Genomic DNA, 24,093 nt, shown 5'->3' with positions numbered 1-24,093 from the left:
TACATACTTTTTTCCAGCACAACTACTGCCAACCATGGCAGTGACATTATTTAAAGGAGGGCTTAGTTTGAAAAATAACTATATGAACCAACTTTAATAAATAATAACTGGTAACAACAATAGCAAACTTAGTAAGCACTTACTAGCCGAGGCTCTACTTCTAGGGTTTCTCAACCTAATAATTCATTTTTGTTGGGGGTGTCCTGTGCATTGTAGAAAGTTTGGCAGCATCCCTGGACTCTACCCTACTACATGTCAGTTGCATTTCCCCTCCTCTGCCAAAGTGAGATAACCAAAACTGTCTCTAGACACTGCCAAATGTCCCAAGAGATACAAAATCACTGCCAGTTGAGACCTTAGTTCTATGCTAAGCATCTTGCATAAAATATCTTCCATACTTCCTAGTAAACCTTTTAAGTAGATACTCCACAAATAAATAAAGCAAAGAACAGAGCTAATCACCCTAACTCAAGCAAAAACAAAAACAGAAAATAGTCCAAGTAAATTCTATCCTAGGCAATAAACCAAAGCTACCGTGGATTAAAATTTGGCTTCCAGTTTTAAAATATGGTGCTAATATTATGTAGCCTTTTGTACATCAGCAAGAGTGTGGGTGAAAAGCCTGTATTCAAACAATTCAACATCAATGCTTGCAGTTCAAATACAAAGTAACAAGAAAGCACAAATCACTAAGGCAACTCTAGTTCTCATCACTGACCATGTGCATATGGTTTCCCTGACTTCTCAAAGGACACGCTACACATTTGCCATGTTTCTCCATCAGACACTTGCAGAATACTTCAGAATCAGGCACCACAACCAAGCCGCTCTCATTGTAATTACAAGAAAAATCCCAACCAAAAATGGCTGGTAGGTTCATAATGCAATCTGCCAGTTTCCATTTTGGCATGAGCACTGAAGAGCTTTTAAAAATTAAGTATTTCTCTGAATTTAAGACACCACTGATTCCAAGACACAGTATTACATTTTGTATCACTCAGAAAGAAAACAAGAGCAATTAATTAAATCATGGCCTTCCATTGGTTGTTAGGCCCATCCTGACCACAGAAATGTTAAAATATGAAAAAAACAGGCATCTCAGGATTGAATGAATTCATGATTGATAAATGATGATAAAGTGTTACTTTCATTCTACTCTGATGATTTATTGTTTAGTCCTAATCTTCATTTGTTTAAAAAGCCTTTCTAAAGGAACAGGACACATTAAAAATTTTTTATTCTGGAATGCTTTTGAATCATGTGACTACAGAACCTTCACATTTATCAAGCTGAATCAAGAAATGGATGCTGATTGTGTCTGAAAATTTCATCCCTCAGCTCTTGATCAAAATCTTCTAAACAAACTGAACATGACCTTTCGAAAAAAAATGCTTTCAAACTTTACTGAGGATGTTTTCCAATAAAAGCTATTCTTTTATTGGAAAAATTTCCTTGACACATTCCAGATTTTCAAAAGATGTAAAAGTGAAACATTCCGCTTTAAACCTCAAAACACCAATTCTGAGGGAGAGACGAAGAAGATTAGCAAGGCTATACTAGTTTCCTATCCCAATATTCTATATGCCTTATTACTGTCACACATTTTGACATGATGAGAAATTGCAATAATTATTCTCCCTACCTTGAAGATGAGATGACTAGAATATAGCTACCAGCAGAAAACAGAAGGACCATATATAAAACTTTCTAAATATTGTTGCAAATGGATAATCGTTATTCTTGCTTTATATTACTGCCTTAGGGATATTTCTGTTTACCATGGGATCATTAGTAAACCAATAACCTTTAATCATGCAGACTGTCCTTCTCCATCAAACTCTGGGTCTGATTATTTTCAGGTATGCTTCTAAACTGCACAAATTGGATTTTACCCATGTAGCATCTTGTCTTGCCTGCTTTTATAATTCATTTCTATAAATCAAATCAGAGCATTAGAAAGTTGGCCACAGATCATTACAAAACTGTGTTTACTTGCATTTTCCACAAAGGTAACTAGACTTTTCTAAGCAATCCTTTTGAACAGGTGCGGTCTTTTCTGGGGAGGAATTCCGATAATCCTATTACCTTATGTTTGAAAAAACCCCAAGGGTTCAAACCTAATCATCCCAGCTTTGTGAACAATTTTAGACTTCCCATCAAGATCACAAGATACTAGAGTAAAACTCACTCTGTGTTTACCAATAAAGAGTGAAAGATTCTTTTAATCACCCTTTTATTGAATGAATTGGCCTTTATAATGAGTACCATTTACATGCTCTCAACTTAATATTCAGGACAAGGTGCAAATAGTAGATATGTCCAAGGGACATAAAGAAAAGTTACAGAGCATGAAAGTGTGCAAGAGGACAAGCTAATTAGTGTGGTATCTTAAATAATGTTAGCTGTAGGTTTTTACATGCATTGAATAGCTCCAAAAATAAAAAGGGCTGGAAGTTACAGATGACACTAGTCACTTAAGACAAACCATTAAGGATGACCAGTATGAAATACTGCCTAGAAATCTGGTCCCTTAAGGAAGCCAGAGGAGGAGCTAGCTCTGGCTGGGCACAGATGCTTTGATTGTTCAAACAAAAATAAAAACAAAACATGATCATTATGATAAAAGCATTGAGAGGGATGAGGCTCCCCTGCTGGGGAACGATGCAGGCCATGTTCTATTTCTCTGTGAAGGGAGTAAGACTGGGAGGTATGGGGGACGATGATGGCAGCTCAGGGCATTTAAGAAAAATCCACGTTTCTAGAGGAATTTTCTATTAGTCATGCTGAAATGCAGGATTCTCAATTCCTCCTCATGCTAACACATCTGTGCAAAGCTTCTTTGGGGTATCAGGAATCAAGAACCAGGCTCTGAAAGCATCAATTCTAGAGGCTGCTAACCTTGAACCTAGTTTTCTATTGATTCTCCGGAGTCTCTTCATACATCTCCACTGCATAGGAGAGCTACAAATTCAGTAAAACCTTACTGAATCAAATTAATGGAGAGAAAGAACATATTAAATACAGAATATGTGAAAAGAAATTGGGCCTTATTACTTTTAAGTAAGCACATCAACCAAGCTGAGAAAATGGACAAGTGTGGAGTGACAAGATCTACTTTAAGGGCCAGATATGAGTGACTTTTGTTCACCCCTCAATTGTTTATAGGTAAACAGAAGCTTCTAAAGTTCCCTCCTGAATTCAACAGGGAAACTCTCCCACCCAGTTCTTGACTAGGTTACCAAAGGTTTAGAATTAGTAGAGTCTAACTGTAGTCAGTTTCTTGGGTACTTACTCTCCTTCCCCATTGGATATACACACATCGTACTCATCCAAGTAAACAAAATATTACTTTTGAGATCTTATTAGATTTAAGACCCCAGAGCTAAGTACATGGCATTCATTACTGCTTTAAATCCTCATAAGAGCTATATGAAGTCAGCTTGGCAAGGTCAAACAAATCACCCAAGGTCGCAGAGCTAGGAAATGACAGAGAACTTCCCCATCTGTCCCCCACTTCTATTGTATACAAGCTAACAGGCAGAGAAGTATTCTCTAATACTTTATATTGACAGCCCTTTCTTTAAGAACCTCAAAGGTAAATTCAGACTCAATTCCTGCCAGGTAACAAAGTCAACCTTACTAGAATCTGAATTAGTGGTTTTTTAAGTGGTAAATAGTAATAAAAATGCCATCAGCTAAGGATTGAGGGGCTACTCCGTCCTAGACAGCTGACATCTACATCTACCACCACTTGGAATTAATCCTCATAACTGTCCTATTGTAGATGGTATCCAAAGTGCCAAGGGCTGAAGCCACTTGCCCAAGGTCCCACAGCTAGTGAGTATCCTGACATAAAGCTGTTTCCCTCCCTGTCCCCAAGCTCCCCTCTGAAAAACCAAAACCGCGCAGGGAAACAAGCCAACACACTGGTGTCAGCCATGTGGCCGAAGGTAAGGAAGCAGTCATGAGAGGAGAAGCATTGCTCACCTGACTCCAGGCGCCAGCCTTCCACTTGGGGCATCTTCCTCCTCGGCACTTTCTGTGCCCATTTGGCTTAGCAAGGTGTTTACAGTAATCACTTTCTAAATGACTTCCATCTTTTGCCATGCAGTAAACATTTCGTTGTTTATGCCCTCGACCACAAGAGACAGAACACTGAAATATAAAGCAATGGCAAGGTTGTTGTTTTTTTTTTTTAATCACAAGGAATTTGATAAAAACCTGTGTCGTGAGATGTTACGATCATGCCTAACGAGAGTCACCATTCCCCCTTTTGAAGGGCCATTTTGGATAACACCTCAAGGCTCAACATGGAAGGAAGGTAGCAATGGAGAAAACAATGTGGACAGCACGACAGCAGGAATCCTGTCTAGTACCTTGGGTCACTCAAGAACAACGGTAAATCCTGGTAATTTAGGTCAAAAATGAAGCCCGTGAACCTGAAATTACCATGAAATTCTGATTTACAGAAGTCCTACTATGAATTAGTCAGGATTCCTTTTGGACATCTCACTTCATGCAATCGCTGATCAAGACATTTCTTCAACAAACTACCTCACAATTCACTCTTTTGGATAAAGGTGTGTTTCCAGATTCAGCTGTGCCCCATTTCCTAGTGAATTGATTTAAGGAAACTCTTCTACCATTTTTCAGAGGAGAAGCTCTCATTTTCCCAGTCCATTGGAAAGGAGGTGAAAAAGGCATGTTAGAAACTGAAAGGTAAGCTAGCAGGTGGGTCAGTGCCAAGTTTGGGAGGGAGGCATTACCTTTCAACTTTGATCTGCAGGTTCACTGAACTGTTTTAATGTGACCTTGTCTGACCACATCTAAGAAACTTGACTTTGATTTCAGAGTAGGTTTCTCAGAAAGGTTTAGGAATCAAAGGGCTCATGGCGTCAGGACAAAAATTTGATATGACAGCTTCTTGTGGAATAGGCAAGAGGCTGGCCCCCATAAGTATGCTGAGATATTCAACGTCCATTGCCTCATTAGCGATTACAGAAGTCATTACCACTTGGATCATAAGCTTGCTGGCTCCGGTTTTCAAGACACATTATTTCCCAATATAATGTCCTTACATGTCAGAGGGAAATGAGCTTAAGAATGAACAGCAAAATGTGAAAACACAACAAAAATAGATTTCAAATGTCATTTCCTTCTACTCAATGTTTCTAATTTCCCCTGCTAACTCTGTGATTTTGTTAACTTAAATGGCCAAAGTACCCTTTTATGCCTAATAGGTAAATAGCACCATGTAAAACATGTAGCCTAACATAAATTCAAACACTATTACCAAGCAAGCTCAAAGTGATCCCATTCATAAATGTGTCAGACACGTTTTTCTAGTAAACATAAACCATTATAAAAATTCCAATAGCAGCTGCTAGAGATATTTAAAATATGTATATTAATATGTTTGGCTATAACTTTTTACTTTAGGAGACGGAAACATTGTTTTGAGCTCTCATCTTGTGAGTATTATGATTTGGAGTAGTCATTCTGGCACTCTTAATAGAGTATACAGTGTGGAAGGAAAGAGCCGAATTTAAATATCTACACTGAAACAAAAATATCCATCTTTCAACCTACAGTGTTTTGATGTATATAAAGACTATGGGCTATAATTCTAGAATGAACCTCCAAGAAGTATACCTATAAACCAATTGTCTAATGACTTACTCACAGATAATCCCTATTATTAGTGACTATTTTAATATTTAAAAATGTTGGGCTTCCCTGGTGGCACAGTGGTTGAGAATCTGCCTGCCAATGCAGGGGACACGGGTTCGAGTCCTGGTCTGGAAAGATCCCACATGCCGCGGAGCAACTGGGCCCGTAAGCCACAACTACTGAGCCTGCGCATCTGGAGCCTGTGCTCCGCAACGAGAGGCCGTGATAGGCCCGCGCACCGCGATGAAGAGTGGCCCGCGCTTGCCGCAACTAGAGAAAGCCCTCGCACAGAAACGAAGACCCAACACAGCCAAAAATAAAAATAAATTAATTAATTAATAAAAAAAAAAAAAAGAAAGAAAGAAAAAGTGGGCTGGAGACACTGGAAAAGTTTAAAAAAAAAAATGTTACTTCCACCAAAAAATACAGACATAGTTAGAATCTGAGGTGAGTTCATTTGTTTATTCAGCAAACATTTACTGAACACCTACTAAGTTTCAAACGTTATGCAAAGTGCTGGGAATATAGTGATAAGTAAAACTGATATAATTCCAGCCCTCGTGGAGTTTACAGACCAGTGAGGGAGGCCAGCATTAATCAAGTGATGACAAAAATAAATATATACTTGCTAACTGAGATGAGTACTCTGAAGAAAACAAGCTGGAGTGGTTGCAAGAGGGCTCCCTGAGGCATTCCCTGGGGCCAGACCATGCAGAGCTCATAGGTCATAATAATATATTTCATTCTCCACGAGAGGGAAAATCACTGAGGAGTTTTAAGTTGGGGTAAGACACGGTCTGATTTTTGTTTCAAAAATTCTACTTTGACTACCGGGTAGGCAATGAGTGGAAATACAGCATAAGTGGAAACAAGAAAACTACTCAGGAAGCTAATGCATTTGTCCAAGCAAGAGGTGATGGTGGCATAGATTAGGATGCAGAGTGGAGGGGTGAAGGAAGTTGGTGAATTGAAGATGCATTTTTTGAAGTAGAAATGATAGTTCCTGATGGATCAGCTGTGGGGTGGAGGGGAGAGGGCAAAGTCAGGAAGGTCTCCTGGGTTTCTGGTATGGGCAACTGGATAGACAGTGATGACATGAATAGAGATGGGAAAAACTGCATTGGGAGTCAAGAATATATTACTTTGTAGGAAATGAGCTGAACTTAAAGGATGTGGATTCATGGGTGGTAATGTGCTTGATTATGGTGAAGAAATAGACATAGTTGTCTTATTAATCAGATGAACATGGGTCAACTTAAAGCAATTCTACCTTGAAGGATCATCATTTCAACATACAAACAGTCCAGACAAGCTGTCCCTTATTATGGAGGGGAGAAAGAGAGTTGGTGGAAATGCTGATTTAGTAATCTACCCATTGGTCTGTAAGTTCCATGAGGGCAGGGATTATGGAAGTTTTGTTCATCACTATACTCCAGCACTTTGCATAATTCTTGGAACTTAGTAGGTGCTCAGTAAATGTTGAATACACAAATGAAACAAATCCCATTTAGTGGTACTGGAAGAGATAACCGAAAAGTAGGGAGCAATCTACAGAGGCAGAATTAGAAAAGGTACAGCTTTCTCCCATTTATTGGGTGCCAGTCACTGCTCTAAGACTTTATATATCTTTTATATTATCTCATTTAATCATTCCAATAACCATAGAGATAGGTACTATTACTGGAGACAAATGGCGTTTTCAAAATGGCATAACCAAAATGCTTTATATGTATATATCTCTTCCCACATGACTCCAATCCAAGTGGCTAGATGTCTGTTGGGAACATAACAGCACAATGAAAATAATTAAGTTATCAACAACATCACTGATAATAATTCATCTGAGGGGCACCACTGGTGCAACCAACATCTATTGCCCATGAAATGAAGACAGATGAAGTTGATACGAAATATGAAGCCTTAAAAATCTTTTAAATATCTGGATTAGTTGCATCCCACCCATTCCTATGTGTGGTTTTCTTATTTGGGAACTTCAATGGAACTGACTTGGGAAACAGGATGCAATACTACACATATTATTTGCCTCAAATTAAGATCTAAAACAGATAAGGAAATTCACAAGGTATCTAATCTGATAGCAAACACTTTTCATTTCATGCTTTCTAATTTACCAATGAAGAGAAGCAGCTGCTTGTGGAAATTTTCCTATCTAACAGGTTTATTAGTGGGTCTATTATGATCTCATAAAGAAGTTATCATCTTGATAATCAAACACAGGTTTCAGCTCTTCTATTCTGAGGGAAATTTCCATCTGATTTTTTCCAGTCCTTTCCCAGGCACTGATTTTTGCATCAATGTGCATCACAGATATAATAGTTAAATTTAGAGTATCACCTAGTACATATTATTTATTGGCTACATATCTGAGGGTTCTTGCTCTGGGGAATATTTAATTCCTTATATTTACAGCCAAAATAATCTTCTAGTTTGTCAGTAGGACTCTGACTTTTTCCTCTGGGGAAACAATCCAACTTGTTTAAGAGAATGATTTCCCCCCAACTTTGAGCAAGCAACACCCTCAAACAAAGTAATCTCTGCTTGTTACATAGAAACACCAAGGTCAGTATCTCAAATGCCTGGGCTTTTGTTTCTGCGAGGTCATTCAAAGGGAATGTTTAATGTGGAGCTTTGTTCAGATGCTGTCTTTACTTTTTAGAGGAAGGTCTAAGAGTTTAAAATCCTTGCATTTCAACACATCTGGTGGAAACAGAACTGGCTCCCTCTCTAGTGGTAGCTCTGGATGTGGTGTGGATTTGTATCTCACTGTTCCTGGTGTGCTGTCCCTGGCATTAGGGTTGTCCTGCATCGGTTCTTTCCCTTATACTGAGGGACTGGGTCTCTCAGTCAACCGAGAAGCCAGCAAACAACCCCAGTGTGTCTGCCTGGATGAGAAGGGGTGAAGACCTAGAAAGAATGAGATCCCCAGCTTTGCCGAGGCTGCTGAGAACCTGGACATCCAAATGGAGATGGGAGGACCACACGGAATTGGTAAGGATGCCAAGAGGAACCAAGAAGGAATAGGAAGGGGAGGGTTTAGGTCAGGGATGCACACAGAATCTGGCTAGAAGGAAGCTTCTCGATGGGGCTAGATGACGCTGGGGCTCAGAGGAAGCACCGGAGTGGGTGGGGTGTGGACCAGGACTGCCTGAGTTGTAGCAGATGCTTATACAGAAGGGTTAATAGATGGTCTAGGAGGACAGTCCCAGCAGAGTGGGCACAGTTGAGTATGTCTGCGTGATTCCTATTTCCAAGTGATCTGTATACATACAGATGTTTATATGAAATGTCTTACGGAGGATGTTGATCAACGAGTCCGTATTTCCAACCAGAGGACTGGCTGACAGCAGGTTAGAAGTAAGACAGAATTGAGAAGCCAAGAGAAAGGTCATATGCTAGAATCCATTACCAAGCTAAGCCAAGACTCTGATACTCTAAGGATTTTTGACAATCAGGTTTAACCATCACTCTGAGACTGGTGGGCAGAGTTCAGTTGTGAGACAGGAGACTATACTAATTATTATTCAAGGCATTTCCCTTGTGATTCTATAAAATATGAAAAAAACATCTAGAACACAAGCTTTTTTTTCAACAAGCTCTTCTTGATTCTACTCTCATTTTGACTTTGTTTAAGAAACATAAAGGCAGACCTCATCTGGAAAGTATGATATAAGAAAGGAGGCAATGCTCATGCCGCCCATGGTTCAGAACTGCCTTTGCCAGTTATAATGACAAGTGGAGTGAGTATTGCATGAACATCACACAATCAGAAAAGGCGAAGGGATTCCAGCCTGTACCCACTGTTCCACCGGTGGGGAAAAAAAAAAGAATGTTGCGTGCAAAGATACAGACTTAGGGATCAAAGTTTCAAATCTGCTCAGTGCAAGACCTGGAAAACCATGTGGGCTCGTCACATAGAAAAAAGACAGTAGCTGCAATCCACATATGTTTATTACTGCTTTCTACACTGTAGGCACTGAGCAAATATTTATGGGAATGAATGAATACACGAAAGCTATAGCCATCATAGAAGTGTACGATAAACCAAATGTCATGTTTTCCTAAAAGGTTTCAAGAAAGAACCACCTGGAATCTGACCCTCAGTGCTAATGCTGAACTGATTCGGCAGTTATTTAAATTCAAAGAGGGCACCCCAAGAGCACTCTTTCAGTTGGAGCAGAGCTATTAGAAATCACACCATGAGCGCTTACTGTGAGTGGGACCGTGAGCTGAAGGCTACTGGCTTCTCCTATTTAATCCCTACAGCAACCTTGTGGCTCAGGTACTATTAGGATTCCTCTTTACAAATAAGGAGACTGAGGATTAAAGAGGTGACCTCACTTGCCCAGGGTCACAGAGCCAGGAAGCAAGCAGAGTCAGCCTTCACATACAGCATGTGTTTCTCCAGAACCGCCATCTTCTTCCCTAAGTTATACTGAAGAGAGGGCCTGGTTAAGAAAACAGGCTGCTTACCTCTGCTTACCCGTGGTGATAACTGAAAACTAGGACTTTAAAGAAATGGCCCTTAAGACTATTTTAGAGACCTCTGTGACTCCTTAGTCTCCCAGGAAGAGGATGGTTACACAATCTATTTCTGACTTTAATGCTTTCTTCACAACCTCTTTAGCACCCTGGGAAGAAAGACGCTATGAAAAGTAAATATACCATCATGTACAATAACATAAATATAAATAAAGAGGCACATTTCTCTTTGCCCAAAGCCACACTCTGGTTTTCTCTTGGCCATTTTTCAAGGTCGATTCACCCTCTGCATTCAGCCTGATGCCACGTGGTGAACGATCATCTCTATTCACTGGTGAACGGCCCTTTGCGTGGTCATGAATGGAAGGTTATAGGTTGTAAATATTGGCCTGCCGATTCACCAAGGACTAAGCTCTCAAATCTCTGAGCTATAGGTCATCTCTGCATATTTTATATATATTTTTATTCAGTCCATGTATTTATTTTACAAATTCAGTGCTACGGAAGAGGAGACACGTCATGCTCACTGTCACACAGTAAAGAAGGAATAGACGTAGGCTTATGACTAGGAGGTCCTGTACCTAGCAAGGAACACTATTTGGTGACCATTGCACTGGGGATTTGTGGCCAGATTCTGGCGTTCTGCCTGTTGCTTGGGAACCACAGCTAACCAGGCATCCTGATTCCTTCCACTCCAACTCAGTCATGCTCACACAGAGCTAGCAGGATGGGCTGGGGCTAGCCAAGGCAGGTGTAGATTCTGTGCCTCTGGCTTTGAGGAATTACCAACACCAATACGAACAAGCACGGGTTTAACCACCTCTTCTTCTAAGGTACCGGTTAAAAACAAATTCCATGGGCTGGCTGTGCATGGGATTCCACAGCTCACCACACGGGTGCCTGTCTTCACCTTGCTCTAAAATGTAGCTCTTCAAGGCACAGGTTTTGGAGTCAGACAGACCTACGTTGGAGTGCTATCTGCCATTTTACCACAGTGCCATTTGGAGCAAGTTACTCTCAGCTCAGATGTGTTCTCTGTAAAATGGGGAGAACAGCACTATGTATACGCAACAGGGCTGCCTTACAATTAGATGAGACAACGCATACAAAGCTCTTGGTGTTTTGGCCCGACAGTGTAAAAATCAATACACGTTCACTGTTCCTGCTACTACTACTTCTATTCAGTGGACTCTTTAAAAATCTCTCCTAACATGCAGTTTAAAAGGTGAGTATTTTTAAAAATATATGTTCACTCATGGAGTCTAAAATTAACATTCTAATACAGGCACCGCTGGGTGAATGAGGAACTTAGTCTGGCAAAATCTCCCTCTTGTGAATGGGTGAAGAGCTTTTCTTTCTAAAGGTCACAGAGAAATCCCCAGAGCAGACATAAATGTTGATGATTCCTTTTCTTCTGCAGTGCCCTTTTCACTCTCATAGGCTATTACTTATTAATATGGTCTCTTCTAACCACAGAAGACAGAAAGACAAGAAAAAGAAAGGCACCATATCTGAAAGCCACGTCTCTTTTTTACTCCGTCATTTCCTGCTCACGATTATTATCTCAAACATTCCTTGTGTTTCTCGTTTGTTTTTTTGTTATGTTATTTCTTTCAATGTCCTGAAGCACAGAATCCACATCAGTGATAACCATTACCAAACACATATTCACTCACTTCCCTGCTCGGTTCAGCTCAGCTGTGGGAGTGCTAAGAGTCCTTTGTCAGAAAGCATATCTGCTCATTGGAGATGTGAACATGTTTAGGGAAATTTTTATAGGGCTTCTCACAATACAAGAATGGCTCTGAACAGGGGCATCAGGGATCCAAAATGACCGAGGAGGAAGGAGAGAAAGCTTGGCCGGGAAACAAGGGCTGTGACTTCAGGGCGTTAAGCCAGTGTTGACAGGCCTGCCTGATGGCTGTTCATGTCCAGGACCACCATGGCACTTATTACCATGAAAAGGAGCTGAGAAAGCATGAGATTGGCAGGGAACACCAAGGAAGAAAGCGGATGTAGGAATCACAGTCGTCGCAGCTGGATGGGGCATCGGGCCATCCTTCCAGCCCCATTGCCCCCCAGTACCCCCAGCTTTTGCAGTCCTACAAAGGTCTAAGACTGTGGGAGAAAGGGAACTAAGATTCACACGTCAACTCTTGGAGCACACTTGAAGGCTCCTGTCAATACTATATCCAAGTAGGCAGCCTTGCATACGCCTCGCAAGGGAGATGGCAGGGCCAGGAACAGACGGGGAGGCAGTGAGAGATGCTCATGACCGCCACCTCCCATCACCCCCCAGGAATTATGAGGTACCAGGCTCTCCAGCCATACAGCCTGCAGCCTCGTAGTATAACAACTTCTTATTAGAGGTGGGAAATACATTTTAACATGAAATACAGTAGCCTATGAAATTAGCTATGGAACTTGCGAAACCCAAATTGGGGTTCTTCTTATTCTGCAGAAGTGTAAATATTACAGTTTTTCTCTCCATCAAGATAGAAACAAAAACCAAGAAAATTCGCAGAAGCCATACGTGGTGATTTCTAGAGCGGACACATCCAATGGTGCCCTCAGGGATTTGAGGTATATTATGTCATCAGGCTCTGTTACCACTCACATGCCCTCCGATTCCCCATTCCCAAGCACAGTGCCTATTTTTTAAGGCTTCTTTTCCCTTTCAAGGTTAGATGTGATGATTCTTTGTAACCCAACTTCAGCAAAATCACGATATTGGCATTTTTCAGGAAAGAGGTGAAGATGGTACCAGGACCCACACTCTGTGCTAGGCACAGAAGTATTTATGAAGGCAGACTGGAAGATGGGAAGGGTAATGGGTGAGGTTTTTATTCCAGCATCCTTTATTCTCAGCTGTTTCAAAGGTGGGTGCAGAAGAGTCTGAGTGAGTGAGTAATGGAAAAGTTATGGCTGGTGGGAACAGGGACCCCACGTTTCTTGGCGCTCTGAAGGTGGATTGCAACTAAGGGCCCAGGCTGGAGGATTCCAGGCTACCTGGAGATGTCATTCTGCTAGAAGATGATAGCACTTGGGTAGACCCACTCATGACTTGGGCTACTGTCCCAGCCAGCTAGGGACAGACCTGGGAAGCTAAAGTCACCTTTGGGAATGCTTCTGTAAAAAAGCAATGCAGGCAGGCTGTCTTTGGACTTTCATGCACCCAACCAAGGTCCAGCCCTTGAGCTTCTTCTTCCTCCCAAAGAGCTTTCAGTCATTTAAAAGACACTAGGGCAGAGTTCATTTAATTGCCTCTTCCAGTCTTGCTTTCTCTGCCTGTCTGGCCATTCCTGCATCAGTTTCGTGTGAAAGGAACATCTTTGTCTGCCAAGTATGTCAAATATCTTACACTGAAAAATTTACAACTTTTGGGGGAAAGTTGTTCATGCAATGAATGTGCTTTTGGGTGGATATGAATGCCACCCCAGAATGGAAATATGCATACCTATCTGAGTCTGTAATCAGAGAAATATACCTCAGTGAGAGGGAAAAAGGTCATCTTAACCGTTATTGAATGAGATGTTCATCCTCCAACTTTGCAATGCTCTACTGGTACTTCAGATAAGACCAAGTTACTATCAATATGTGCTAGTCAAGTCCTTTGTGGCTTTCCTTGTCTCCTCCTCCTGCTTACCTTTTACTAAAGAAAAGGCTCAAAAGTACCACTATGAAAGGATGCGATGAGAAGAAATAAAACCCAACGAAAATGTAAGTGGCTTACAACGGGGAAGACTGGGCATACAAGTGGCTAAAATCATGGTTGATGGCTTTCTGTGAAATTTAAATGATTCCTGCACTACTCTGAGGTTTATTCTAATGAAAATCCAAGGGTTGAGGCAGAAGCACGTGGTAGTTATGAATTCAGTTTTGGAAATCAATCAGACCTGGTTTGACCACTGCTATCTATTCCTTTGTGATCTTATGCAAGATGCTTAACCAGGTATGAGATGATGGTGAGTAAGCATCTTAAACCTAACATGTCTAAAATGGACGTCCTGATCTTCCTATTATCTTCATTTCAATCAATGGAAGCTATCCATCCACCTGTCCACTGCACAAAATTTGGAGTCATTCCAACTCCTTTCTCTCTCTTGTATCTCATATCTAAACTTGGAGCGAATCCTTTGGCATTATCTTAAAAATATGTCAGAATCCTACCACTACTTGGGACTTCCCTGGTGATCCAGTGGTTGGACTCTGCACTCCCAGTGCAGGGGGCCTGGGTTCAATCCCTGGTCAGGGAACTAGATCTCACATGCATGCCGTAACTAAGAGTTCGCATGCCGCAACTAAGGAGCCCACGTGCCACAACGAATCCGCCACTAATACTTGGCGCAGCCTAAATAAATAAATATTTTAAAAAACCAAAAGAATCCAAAAAAAAAGAATCCTACCACTTCTCATCACTTCCACTGAGCACTCTCGTCTGAGTTACTCCAACGGCTTCTAATGTTCTCCCTGTTTCTATCTTTGGTCCTCCTATAGCTTCCCCTAAATTCAGAAGCCAGACTCATTCTTTTAAAACAAATCCACGTTCTTACTCAACTCTCCCTCCCCCGCAATGGCTTCCTACCTCACTAAGTGTAAGCAAAAATGCCTCCAATGGTCCTTTTCTCTCCCTCTCCCACGATCAACTTCCATGTTCCCTTCCATCAATTTCATCTCTAATTTCACACCCTACCATCCACACCCCCTCTATTCCAGCCACCTTGGCCTGGCGACTGCCAAGATATGCCTGGCATACTCCCGTCTCCAGGTGTTCACCTGAAATACTCTTCTCCTGGGTATCCACATAGCTTACTTTTGTATTTTCTCGGATCTCTGCTCAAATGCCACCTTTTATTGGAGACTTGCCTGACCTTAAAATTACAGTTCCCACCTTCTCTTCCATGCTATTTTCTCTCTTCTTTAATTATTTTTATCCATGGCAGCACTCACTTTCTTTCACGATACATATTTAAACTTTTGTTTTATTTGTGATTTATAGGTTATCTCCCCCTCCCCACTAGAATGTAAGCTTGATGAGTTCAAGGATTTTTGTCTGTTTTGTTCACTGCTATCTCCCCAGTGCTCAGAGCAGTGCCTAGTTTATAGAAAACACTTGAATACTTAGGGAACACACAAACGCATGCGTGAATGAATAGTATCTAATAGAGCCTAGAGCCACTTATCTCACAAGAATTTTTAAGGATGAAGCAAACATTCTACACAATGCTCAGTTCATTGGTAGGGTCCAAATAAATAACTCGTGCTCTCTCCTATCGCCTGTGTCTATTCAATCTAAAACTGGCTAAGCACTCTTGTGGTTCAATATTTAATTCATAGTTACAGAACTGAACACTGCACAGGAGACATCTAAGAGGAAGGTTATCTGAGAATATGATGTAAGATAACGGACAGCAAGGGTTAGAAGCTGGGAACTCAGAAGATCACACTGTCCTGCACAGGCAAGCCTAACACTGAAAGCTCGGCTAACAGCCACTGAGACCACCATGTACTCTTAGGGTCACAACATGTTGTTTCTCCTTCCCAAAGATGTCACCTTAGATTGACTCTTTTGCCAGATGGAAAAAATGTAGACATACAGACTGAAAATAGACTACAAAGAAATATAATGGACCAGAATGGGTTCTCTCTAGGCCAGATATTGTCTATCTCCATTCTGGCTGGAAACATCTAAAAGCAAAGCAAAGCAAAGCAAAACAAAACAAACTAAAGACTTATACCATCTGTTCCAAAATAATGTGTCTAAGTTTGAGCCTGATTTTTTTTAAGTTCCCTTTCATTTAGAAAAATGCTCTCAGAGTACAGGGTATTCAGGATTACAAAACCAACATCAAGCCTGAGACTTTGTAACTGTAGATTGAATTCGATATCCTGTACACTCTCTACAAGCTGGCCACCACAAGCCTCCCTACTAAGTGAGGTGGTTATTACCCAAATAATAGGATTAGGCCACATTCAGAAATATCTAGTTTTCTTAGTTCAGCAGATCTTTCCTTACAGATGTACTAATTCACATTGTTCTAACGTGCTATAAATGTGCAGGGGAAAACCAACCCTTTTCAGAGCTCTGGTCTGAGAGTGTTGGGTGACCAAGCCCAATTTCTGAGTTCCTTTGAAAACCATTCAAAGTCAAGTGAAGTGTTAAAAGGGCCTATTCAAAAATTCAGACCCCAAAGACTCAGTTTCAATGGCTTTTAAAAAGCAGAGGAGAGCTAAACTGGTTTCCACTAGGGCAAGAGCCTATTTTTGGATGTGTCACAAATCAAAATCAGTATTTCTAGAAGTTTTGAAAGCCCTTCCAGAGAGGGAGTGGGAAAGCATGAAGCTTGAGAGTCAGTCGGGTCTGGATCCAAGAATTACTGATTGTAGGATGCTGGGACACTTGCTTAGCCTGCGTGGAGCTCAGTTTTCCTCCCTGCATAATGGACACAATAGGGACCATTTTGTAAGGATTATATGAGGATTTGCAATAATGCTTACAAGGCACCAGGCCCAAAGCTTGGCTCACAGAAGATGATCCGTAAATGTGGGCCTTTTGTTATTCCTTCTCCACTTCTGGTCAAACCATCTGGCCTACCGCAGACAGGCACTTTTATTATGTGCCACATCAAGACATGTAAGACCACTGGTCAACAGTTGGTGACTGGGATGTGGAGAAACCCATTCATTCAGAGAAGTAAGATTTCATTAGTGGCTGTATCGTCTCATAGCCCAGAATAACTGGTAAGGTTATAATTAAGTAAAAGGCAAAACTCCGTTTCTAATTTGAAAGAGCTTTTGACATAGTTAGTCCATTGGTAATTTACGGTTCCAATTACTTCTGGAAGGTAGCACTCATTTGTCTTATGGAGAACGAAGGTCTCTTCTACATTGAGCTCCAACGTGTATGTCTTTCTTTTTATAAGAATTTCCGGTCTTTCATCCAATAAAGTTTAAACATTGTGGGAAGAATCCAATATTTCATTAGAGTTTAGTTCCTACCATAAAACTTCTGAGGTTGATGACAGTGTCTGGGCTCACTTTGCTTGCCTTTCCTCTACCAATAGATGTCTTCTCTGGTCTCAAAGATTTGGAGTCAATATTAGAGTTTATGGTCATCATTAGTGACCTTTTTGAAGAAGAAGAATTGAGATTGATTTTCCTTCTAGGGCCAGGAGATGGATCATCTAAGATGTTCTCTGTGCCACGGATCTTGGAGCTGCACCTGCCATTCTGATCATAAATATGTGTGTCTGTGTGGCATGAGGGTCTGAGGTTGGCAAATACATAGCAATTGCCATCTGCTAAAGCAGAAAAGATTTGAAAAGTGGAAAAGGAGAGGTATGAAGGGGTAGAATTTCAGAAACTTTCTTCCCCGGGAAGTTCATGTATTGAAAAGCCAGGTTAATGCCACATATCTGAAAAAGCTGATCAGGGCTTCCTCTGATAGATTAAAAAAAAACAACTGGTGGGAAAATAACTGTGAAAACCTGGTGATCTCTACAACATAATGATTTATCTTCCCTGAGAGGAGGAAGAGAACAATTTTAAAACCTCTAAGACTTCTCTGACTTAAAAAAAAAAAAAAGGAATTTGGTATCAAACAAATTTGGGAAATGCTGTAGACTATACCTACTTAATGCCTATGAGAATATGGAAAGGAAAGTTCTGCTGTAAGACACTCATTGAACCACGAGGGAGAGATGATATTGCCCCCAGAGGACATTTGCCAATGTCAGAAGACATTTTTGGTTATCACAACCAAGAGGATATGCTACTGGCATTCTAGTGGGTAGAAGCTAAGGATGCTGCCAAACATCCTAGGATGCCCAGAACAACACCCCACAACAAAGAAGTATCTGGTCCCAAATGTCAGTAGTGCCGAGGCTGGGAAACCCTGTTTCAGACCTATTCACAAGTCATGGAACACTTTCTGTACCACACTCTCGGTCTCTAGTAAGAAACTGGTCTCCTGCTTCCCAGATAAAATGCTCACTAGGATTAATTATGTTTTTATAAAAGTACTCCCCCCAAAAAACTCCTAAATATTCAACTCTGAAACCAATTCCTAGATATAGCTAGAGTATTACACATGTGCAAATTCTACCATGAATGAGGGAAGTGCTGTTTGATTGAAACATAAAAGGCAAAGGAATCTATCGATATCTACCTATCTATCATCTCTATACTATCAGTGCTATCAGTTCATGCAATCCAAAAGTATGAACATGTTGGAATAACGCTTGTTTTCGTAGAAATTCCCATCCTCATTTATGCCTTTCTATCCAAAGTTAGTGACCCCTGCCAAAGTTACCATGCGGAATGTCTATGGACCACACCGGGCACACCTGTACACATCAACAACTTTCCCTCCCGGCTCCAAAAAAGACTGAATGACACTGCTTGTTGGTTTGCAAATTCATAGTCTGGTGAGACAACTTTGAAACCTCCTATTTTCAGTTCATTCTTGAAAATCTTTGACCTTGCTGGGTTCCTAGGATTCCACATACTACTTGACGGAAAATTTGACTCTCCAGAGAGAATTGTTTTCTGATAGCTAACCAGAGTCACTCCACAGGGCTTGCAACTGTGACTTCAGCCTTGACTTTTGATCATGAGTCCTCCCTCTCCTATTGGGACCATGCTGTGCACTGTAGGATGCTTGGAACATCCCTGGCTTCTCTTCATTAGATGCCAAGAATACCCGCCCCCCCCAAACCCATTTATGACAACCAACGATGTCTCCAGACATTACCCAATGTCCACTGGGGGATAAAAATCACCCCCGATTGAGAACCACTGAATAATCCCAAGGTTTTCAGAAAGTCCTTCAACAAGCTCTCAAAACTGAATTGATTTTAATTCATTTGGTGGGGGGCAGGGCACACAGAGCTTTTTTTTGGATGGGGGGGTGGTAAAGGGTCCACTGAACATCAGTTTAACAAGGTCAAGATCCAAGGCTAAAAGGGTTAGGAATCCATGGTCTTAGAGAACGTGACATGTACAACGTAAAATCAATTCCCAGGCACAGCAATGAAGACCTCAACTACAGTGAAACAAACAGGCTCTTCTGGACGGCACTTCCTCCCTGACATCACAGTTGTGACCTGCCACTGCTAAGGGGTTCCCAGACACTTCACAGCTGATTAAGAGACAACCAAGGAGAAGGAAATCATGATTTCACTAAGAAAGGGCCAACTGCAATGCAGGAATAGGTGAGTTGGTTGGGCGAGGGCTTTTTATGAAGCACAAGGAAAACAGACAGCACATATTTGTGGAAAAGTTCTTTAGTTTTCAAAGGATTCTGGGCTTTGACTGGGGAGCAATGGATTAAAAAAGGGGAGTCTGCATTTGGCCAAGTATTTACTGGAATTTACTAACAAGACCGGCAATGAAAGTCTGGATTTCCCTGGGAAAAGGGGAGCAAAAAAACACACCATTTCCAGAGGCCCTTTCATTTTAGCTGCCTGGGTGGGAGGGGCGGAGGGAGGTAGGGGGTAGGAGGAAGAAGAAGTTCATGAGAAAAAAGCCAATGAAAAACTAGCAAAGATGCTGTTTACGCAGAGCTCGGACTAGAGCACCCACTTTTATTATGATGTTACGGTGCAAATCTGAGATTAAAAACAGCTTCCTAAAATGTGTCAGAATTTTTCAAGCCCTGAAATGAATCCAGACCTACTCTCTGCTTCCTTGTGAAGTAAAATACACACTCTGAACATATTTACGTTTCTTTAAGAATTAAAAAAAAAAATAACTTATTTTGAAAAATTTCAAACAAAGAAAAATTGTAAGAACATCACAAAGAACTCCCTCTCCCCCTTATTCAGATTCCCCAACTGTCAACATTTCACCACATTTGCTCCCTCCTTTGTCCTCCCTAAATATATACATATATGCCATTATTATTTTGTCTTTTCCTGAAAAATTTGCAGACATAATGTTCCATCATCTCTCAAACTCTAATTTCCCCAAATCAAGGACACTTTCCTACATAACTACCATACAACTCTCCAAGTCAGGAAATCACTATTGATACACCACCAGCATCCAAACCTATGTGTTTCTTTTTATGATTCCCTCCTGCAAGTTAGCTCTTTATTTCCATAGTTTAGGCCAGTGCAATAAGGATATCAGCTTCTGAGTAGTTCATTCATTCACTCATTCATTCATTCATTTCAATATTGTTGATAGTATGCCTACTGTGTGTAAGGCACCAAGCTTGGACAGTGGGCGTCTACAGCCCAAAGGAAATTAAAGTTTGGGGCAATTCAGTAAATGATTCGGTTAAAAGGATTTTCACTTGAAATGTGGTGGCTATGTCTACATTTCTTCCTTTGTTCTAGTTAGAAAAAGGGAGCAAAACCACGTTTTGTTTCGTTTTTTTAAATGTCATCTCTTCCCTCACTTCATCTTACACACCTCCCAAACCATAACCACATCTTAACATGCACTTGCCACATGGATGGAGGAATACATCAGTATTTGGGCGAACGAGGGGCAAAGAACGAGGTGAATGCAAGGGCAGAATTCACAGTGGTTGACTGTCCTACCAATGGGAAGGAATAAGCTTTAGCACTGCCAGAAGAGTTCAACTCCTGTAGCTTAGTTTTAGCTCAAGAAAGAGTATGGAAGATAACTCAATGCATTTAATGTGTTTTATTTCAAGCAGACAGTTATTAGTGTGAGATCACTTTTTAATTTCATCATTTTTCATAATTCACTTGTAGTGCGACAGCATATCCCATTCTACAATAAACCTAATCACCACAAACATCTACAAATCCCCTAACTGGCTTGACCAAAATCTAATTTCTCATCCTGATTACCTATATATCTACTGAACAAAGAAAACACTTAGATTTATTACCTCCAGTTATTCTATTTCTCTTTGTATATTAAAATGTCAGAAATATCACTTAATGTGTGCTTAATAAATACTTGATGCTTTTTTCCCCTCCAAGTCTTCTAGAAAGCCCCAATCTTGCTCTTTACCTGGTTTAATTTTAAGAAAAACAATGTTCTCATATTCATCCCTTTAGAGCTCTGAGCAAAATCTGTAAATGGCTCAATAATTCCAGAATGTTTCAAGCAGTTACAATCTGGAAAAACAGAAAATCTTAAATTGTAGACATCCTCTTTCCACAGCTTTTCACCACTTCACCAACTAAACAGCAAGATGAGGGGATTATATCTTGGTTACCAAGCTCAGAACCTGGTTCAGCCACAGTTTGACCTAGAACCAACTAGCTAACTTATCTGATGGTGCTAAGCTCATCAAGTAGAAGAGATTAAATTTGATAATGTGAGTGAATTGCTTTGCATAATTTCTAGCAGAAAGTAAATGCTCCAAAATGTGATTGTTATAATAAAAAGTCAAAGCTGTCACAATAATTATGGGAGGAAATGCACTGTACAAAACTGAAGGGAAACAGCTCTTTTGCAGATAACTGAAGCAATCCATTCATCTACTTTCTGAGATACTTCAGAAAAAGGTGGTTTAGAGAGAGTTATTTGACTTATTTCCCATTTTAGTACATAGACAACCTAAGAGTGAGGATAATAAATGAAAAAGGGCTTCTAAAAACAGACCACCTGAACGGTTTATAGTTTAATTCAGATGTCACCCTAAAGGGGCAAAAAAAAGCCCACAACTCTATCTGGTCGCTAGAAAAGAGAACTGATGACATCATCAGCCAATTTGCAGCCAATGTCGTTACATACATTTTAATTTCTGGGTGCATCAGTACAGGGTATGAACATGAAACAAACCATAATGGTTTTCTTAACACTGGGGAGGCAAAGTTAAATGACGGCGATTATAGCGATGGAGGAGACACAGCCTCAGCTCTGATTCTTCTGAAGTGTCTTTGAGACAGCTCCATAAACCTATCTACTCAACCTTTACCTACAGGGCTCAGGGAATATGAAAGTTGCCTTCTTGAAACTTCTCCTTCAAAGAGGGAATGGTCTCTTGGAATTCAAGCTTCTACAAGGCGGCTATCTGGCGTTGTCCATTTTTGCCCTCTCCTAAAAAGCATCATTACACCTTGCCCTTTTAACCCATAGAACACATAAACATTCTTTCTCCTTAACTGAACTTACTGCCAGGATGAACACTGAGATGCAAAAGAGGAGAGTTTGTTTTAACAGCTGCTTTTATGTGGAGGCCCTGGAGTTACTACTCTAAAGACAGCTGGTTCTAAAAGCCTCTTTTTTTTTTTTTTTTTTAGGTTTGACCACTGTATTTTTTTTTTTTAACATCTTTATTGGAGTATAATTGCTTTACATTGTTGTGTTAGTTTCTGCTTTATAACAAAGTGAATCAGCTATACGTTTACATATATCTCCATATCCCCTCCCTCTTGCGGCTCCCTCACACCCTCCTTATCCCACCCCTCTAGGTGGTCACAAAGCACCGAGCTGATCTCCCTGTGCTACTTCTTCAATGCCCAGCTGTCAGGGAACACCCACGGAAGTGTTCCCAAACAATGGTGCAAAACAGAAGAATGACAAGAGGATGGTACTTATTAGATGCAAGGGCATCCTACACAGGGACCCATTACATGCTGACATAGGGCTTTTCTCCCCAATTTATTTTTATAAGTTTACTGATCCCTTGGCTAGTTGAATATTAATTGCTAATTGCCTGAGGTTGCCCTGTCTAATACGGTAGCCACCAGGCACAGGTGGCTGTTTATATTTAGAGTAATTAAGTTAAATACAATTTAAAATGCAGTATCCCTATTGTACTTGGCCACATAATAAGTGCTTAATATTAGCCACATGTGGCTAGTGGCTTCCATATTGGAAAGCAAAGATAGAGAACATTTCCTACATTGTGGAAAGTTATTGGACTGCTTTGGCCAAGGCATAACCTCATTCTAATAAGAGAAAGGGGATGCAGGCCTGGCTAAGAATGGTGGCTTTGTAGGTTCAGCCTATATTGATTCTTTTCCATACTACTTCCTGTACACTCTTTTCTTGGCTGCCAATTTTCTATTTTATAAATTTCTGGAAAGGGATGTTGCAGTGATTAAATCAATCCATGAAAATGAACAACAGCAAGAAGCAAAGATGGTGATGTGGCAATCCACACATTCCAGATCTTTTTATTGGTACCTATTAAATAACGAAGGGGGAAATGTACTCTCAGCCACAACTGCCCACGCTGGTGTGGAGGCTGAGGACCCCAGACGGGAGAGGCAGAAAGCCAGGCCCTCCACTTATCCGGGCTCTCAGACCCCTGAACTCATGTTTGGGTTCTAATGTAAAGGTGAACAGAAGCATATTTCCTGACAGGAGGTTTTGAAATGTTCCATGCCATCAGCGAGAGAGCATTTATCACTGAAAATTATTGAGCAACTGTACATTTAAAAGGAAAGACAAGATCAATAATTTATATCAGTTGAACAAAGATCGTTAGCAACATGAAGATATATATATATATATATATATATATATATATCCTAATAGCAATTTGTATTTTTATGGTTGTAGTGAGGCTTCCAGGAAAAAACTGTCAGTTCTATATGTGTTCAAATTTTCTGTTTCCCCACTAGAATGAATAGCTCTGACTGTTCACTGCTGTATCCTTAGCATCCAGAACAGACTAGCCCCACAGTAGGCCCATAAAAAGTATTAGCTGAAAAATGAATGACTTTTTTTTTTTAAAAGGAACGACCCAGAGTCTTCTACGCCCTCCTCATAAATCTTCCTCAACTGCCTTTAATAATCAGGATTCCCTCCCAGCCAATTAGATTTGGACTCAGCCTCTACCTCCCACTCCACATTCCAAAGTTTCCATTCCTGTCCATTCCAGAAGGGCAACTCGCTGACCTGAGTCAGGAGGGAGGACCTTCACTCCTTCTCAGGGTCTAATGTCTCTCCTACCCTTGCCCCCATCCCCACCTTTGGACTTTTTAAGAC

General features: G+C 40.7%; 1 protein-coding gene and 1 long non-coding RNA gene across 10 annotated transcripts in view; one reads left to right on the top strand and one right to left on the bottom strand.

The window, feature by feature from the left end:
- ADAMTS9 (ADAM metallopeptidase with thrombospondin type 1 motif 9) overlaps positions 1–24,093 on the bottom strand; it is a 181,863-nt gene that overhangs the window by 60,806 nt on the left and 96,964 nt on the right. For 4 of the 6 annotated variants that reach the window (XR_014232106.1, XM_082344613.1, XM_082344612.1 and 1 more), the window contains one exon: positions 3,988–4,155. The exons of 1 other annotated variant lie outside the window; for it this stretch is intronic. Coding sequence is in view for 3 of the 5 variants with exons in the window: in XM_082344613.1 (XP_082200739.1) it covers positions 3,988–4,155 (168 nt within the window). In the remaining 2 variants the exon portion in view is untranslated. Of the gene's footprint in view, positions 1–1,804; positions 4,156–24,093 lie in introns of all 6 variants that reach the window. One more of the 6 variants, XR_014232107.1, reaches the window with a different exon arrangement.
- The window catches only part of LOC309606961, a 34,391-nt gene that overhangs the window by 2,717 nt on the left and 7,581 nt on the right, over positions 1–24,093 (top strand). For 2 of the 4 annotated variants that reach the window (XR_014232149.1, XR_014232150.1), the window contains exons 2-6: positions 4,280–8,679; positions 9,323–9,428; positions 9,757–9,900; positions 17,337–17,508; positions 19,193–19,382. This is a non-coding gene — a long non-coding RNA (uncharacterized lncRNA). The remainder of the gene's footprint in view (positions 1–4,279; positions 8,680–9,322; positions 9,429–9,756; positions 9,901–17,336; positions 17,509–19,192; positions 19,383–24,093) is intronic. The other 2 variants (XR_014232147.1, XR_014232148.1) reach the window with 2 other exon arrangements.

This window comes from Balaenoptera borealis, assembly GCF_965194805.1.
Source record: "Balaenoptera borealis genome assembly, chromosome: 12".
Classification (NCBI taxonomy): domain Eukaryota; kingdom Metazoa; phylum Chordata; class Mammalia; order Artiodactyla; family Balaenopteridae; genus Balaenoptera; species Balaenoptera borealis.
Note: the sequence above shows the minus strand (reverse complement) of the source record. Positions and strands in the feature narration are given on the sequence as shown.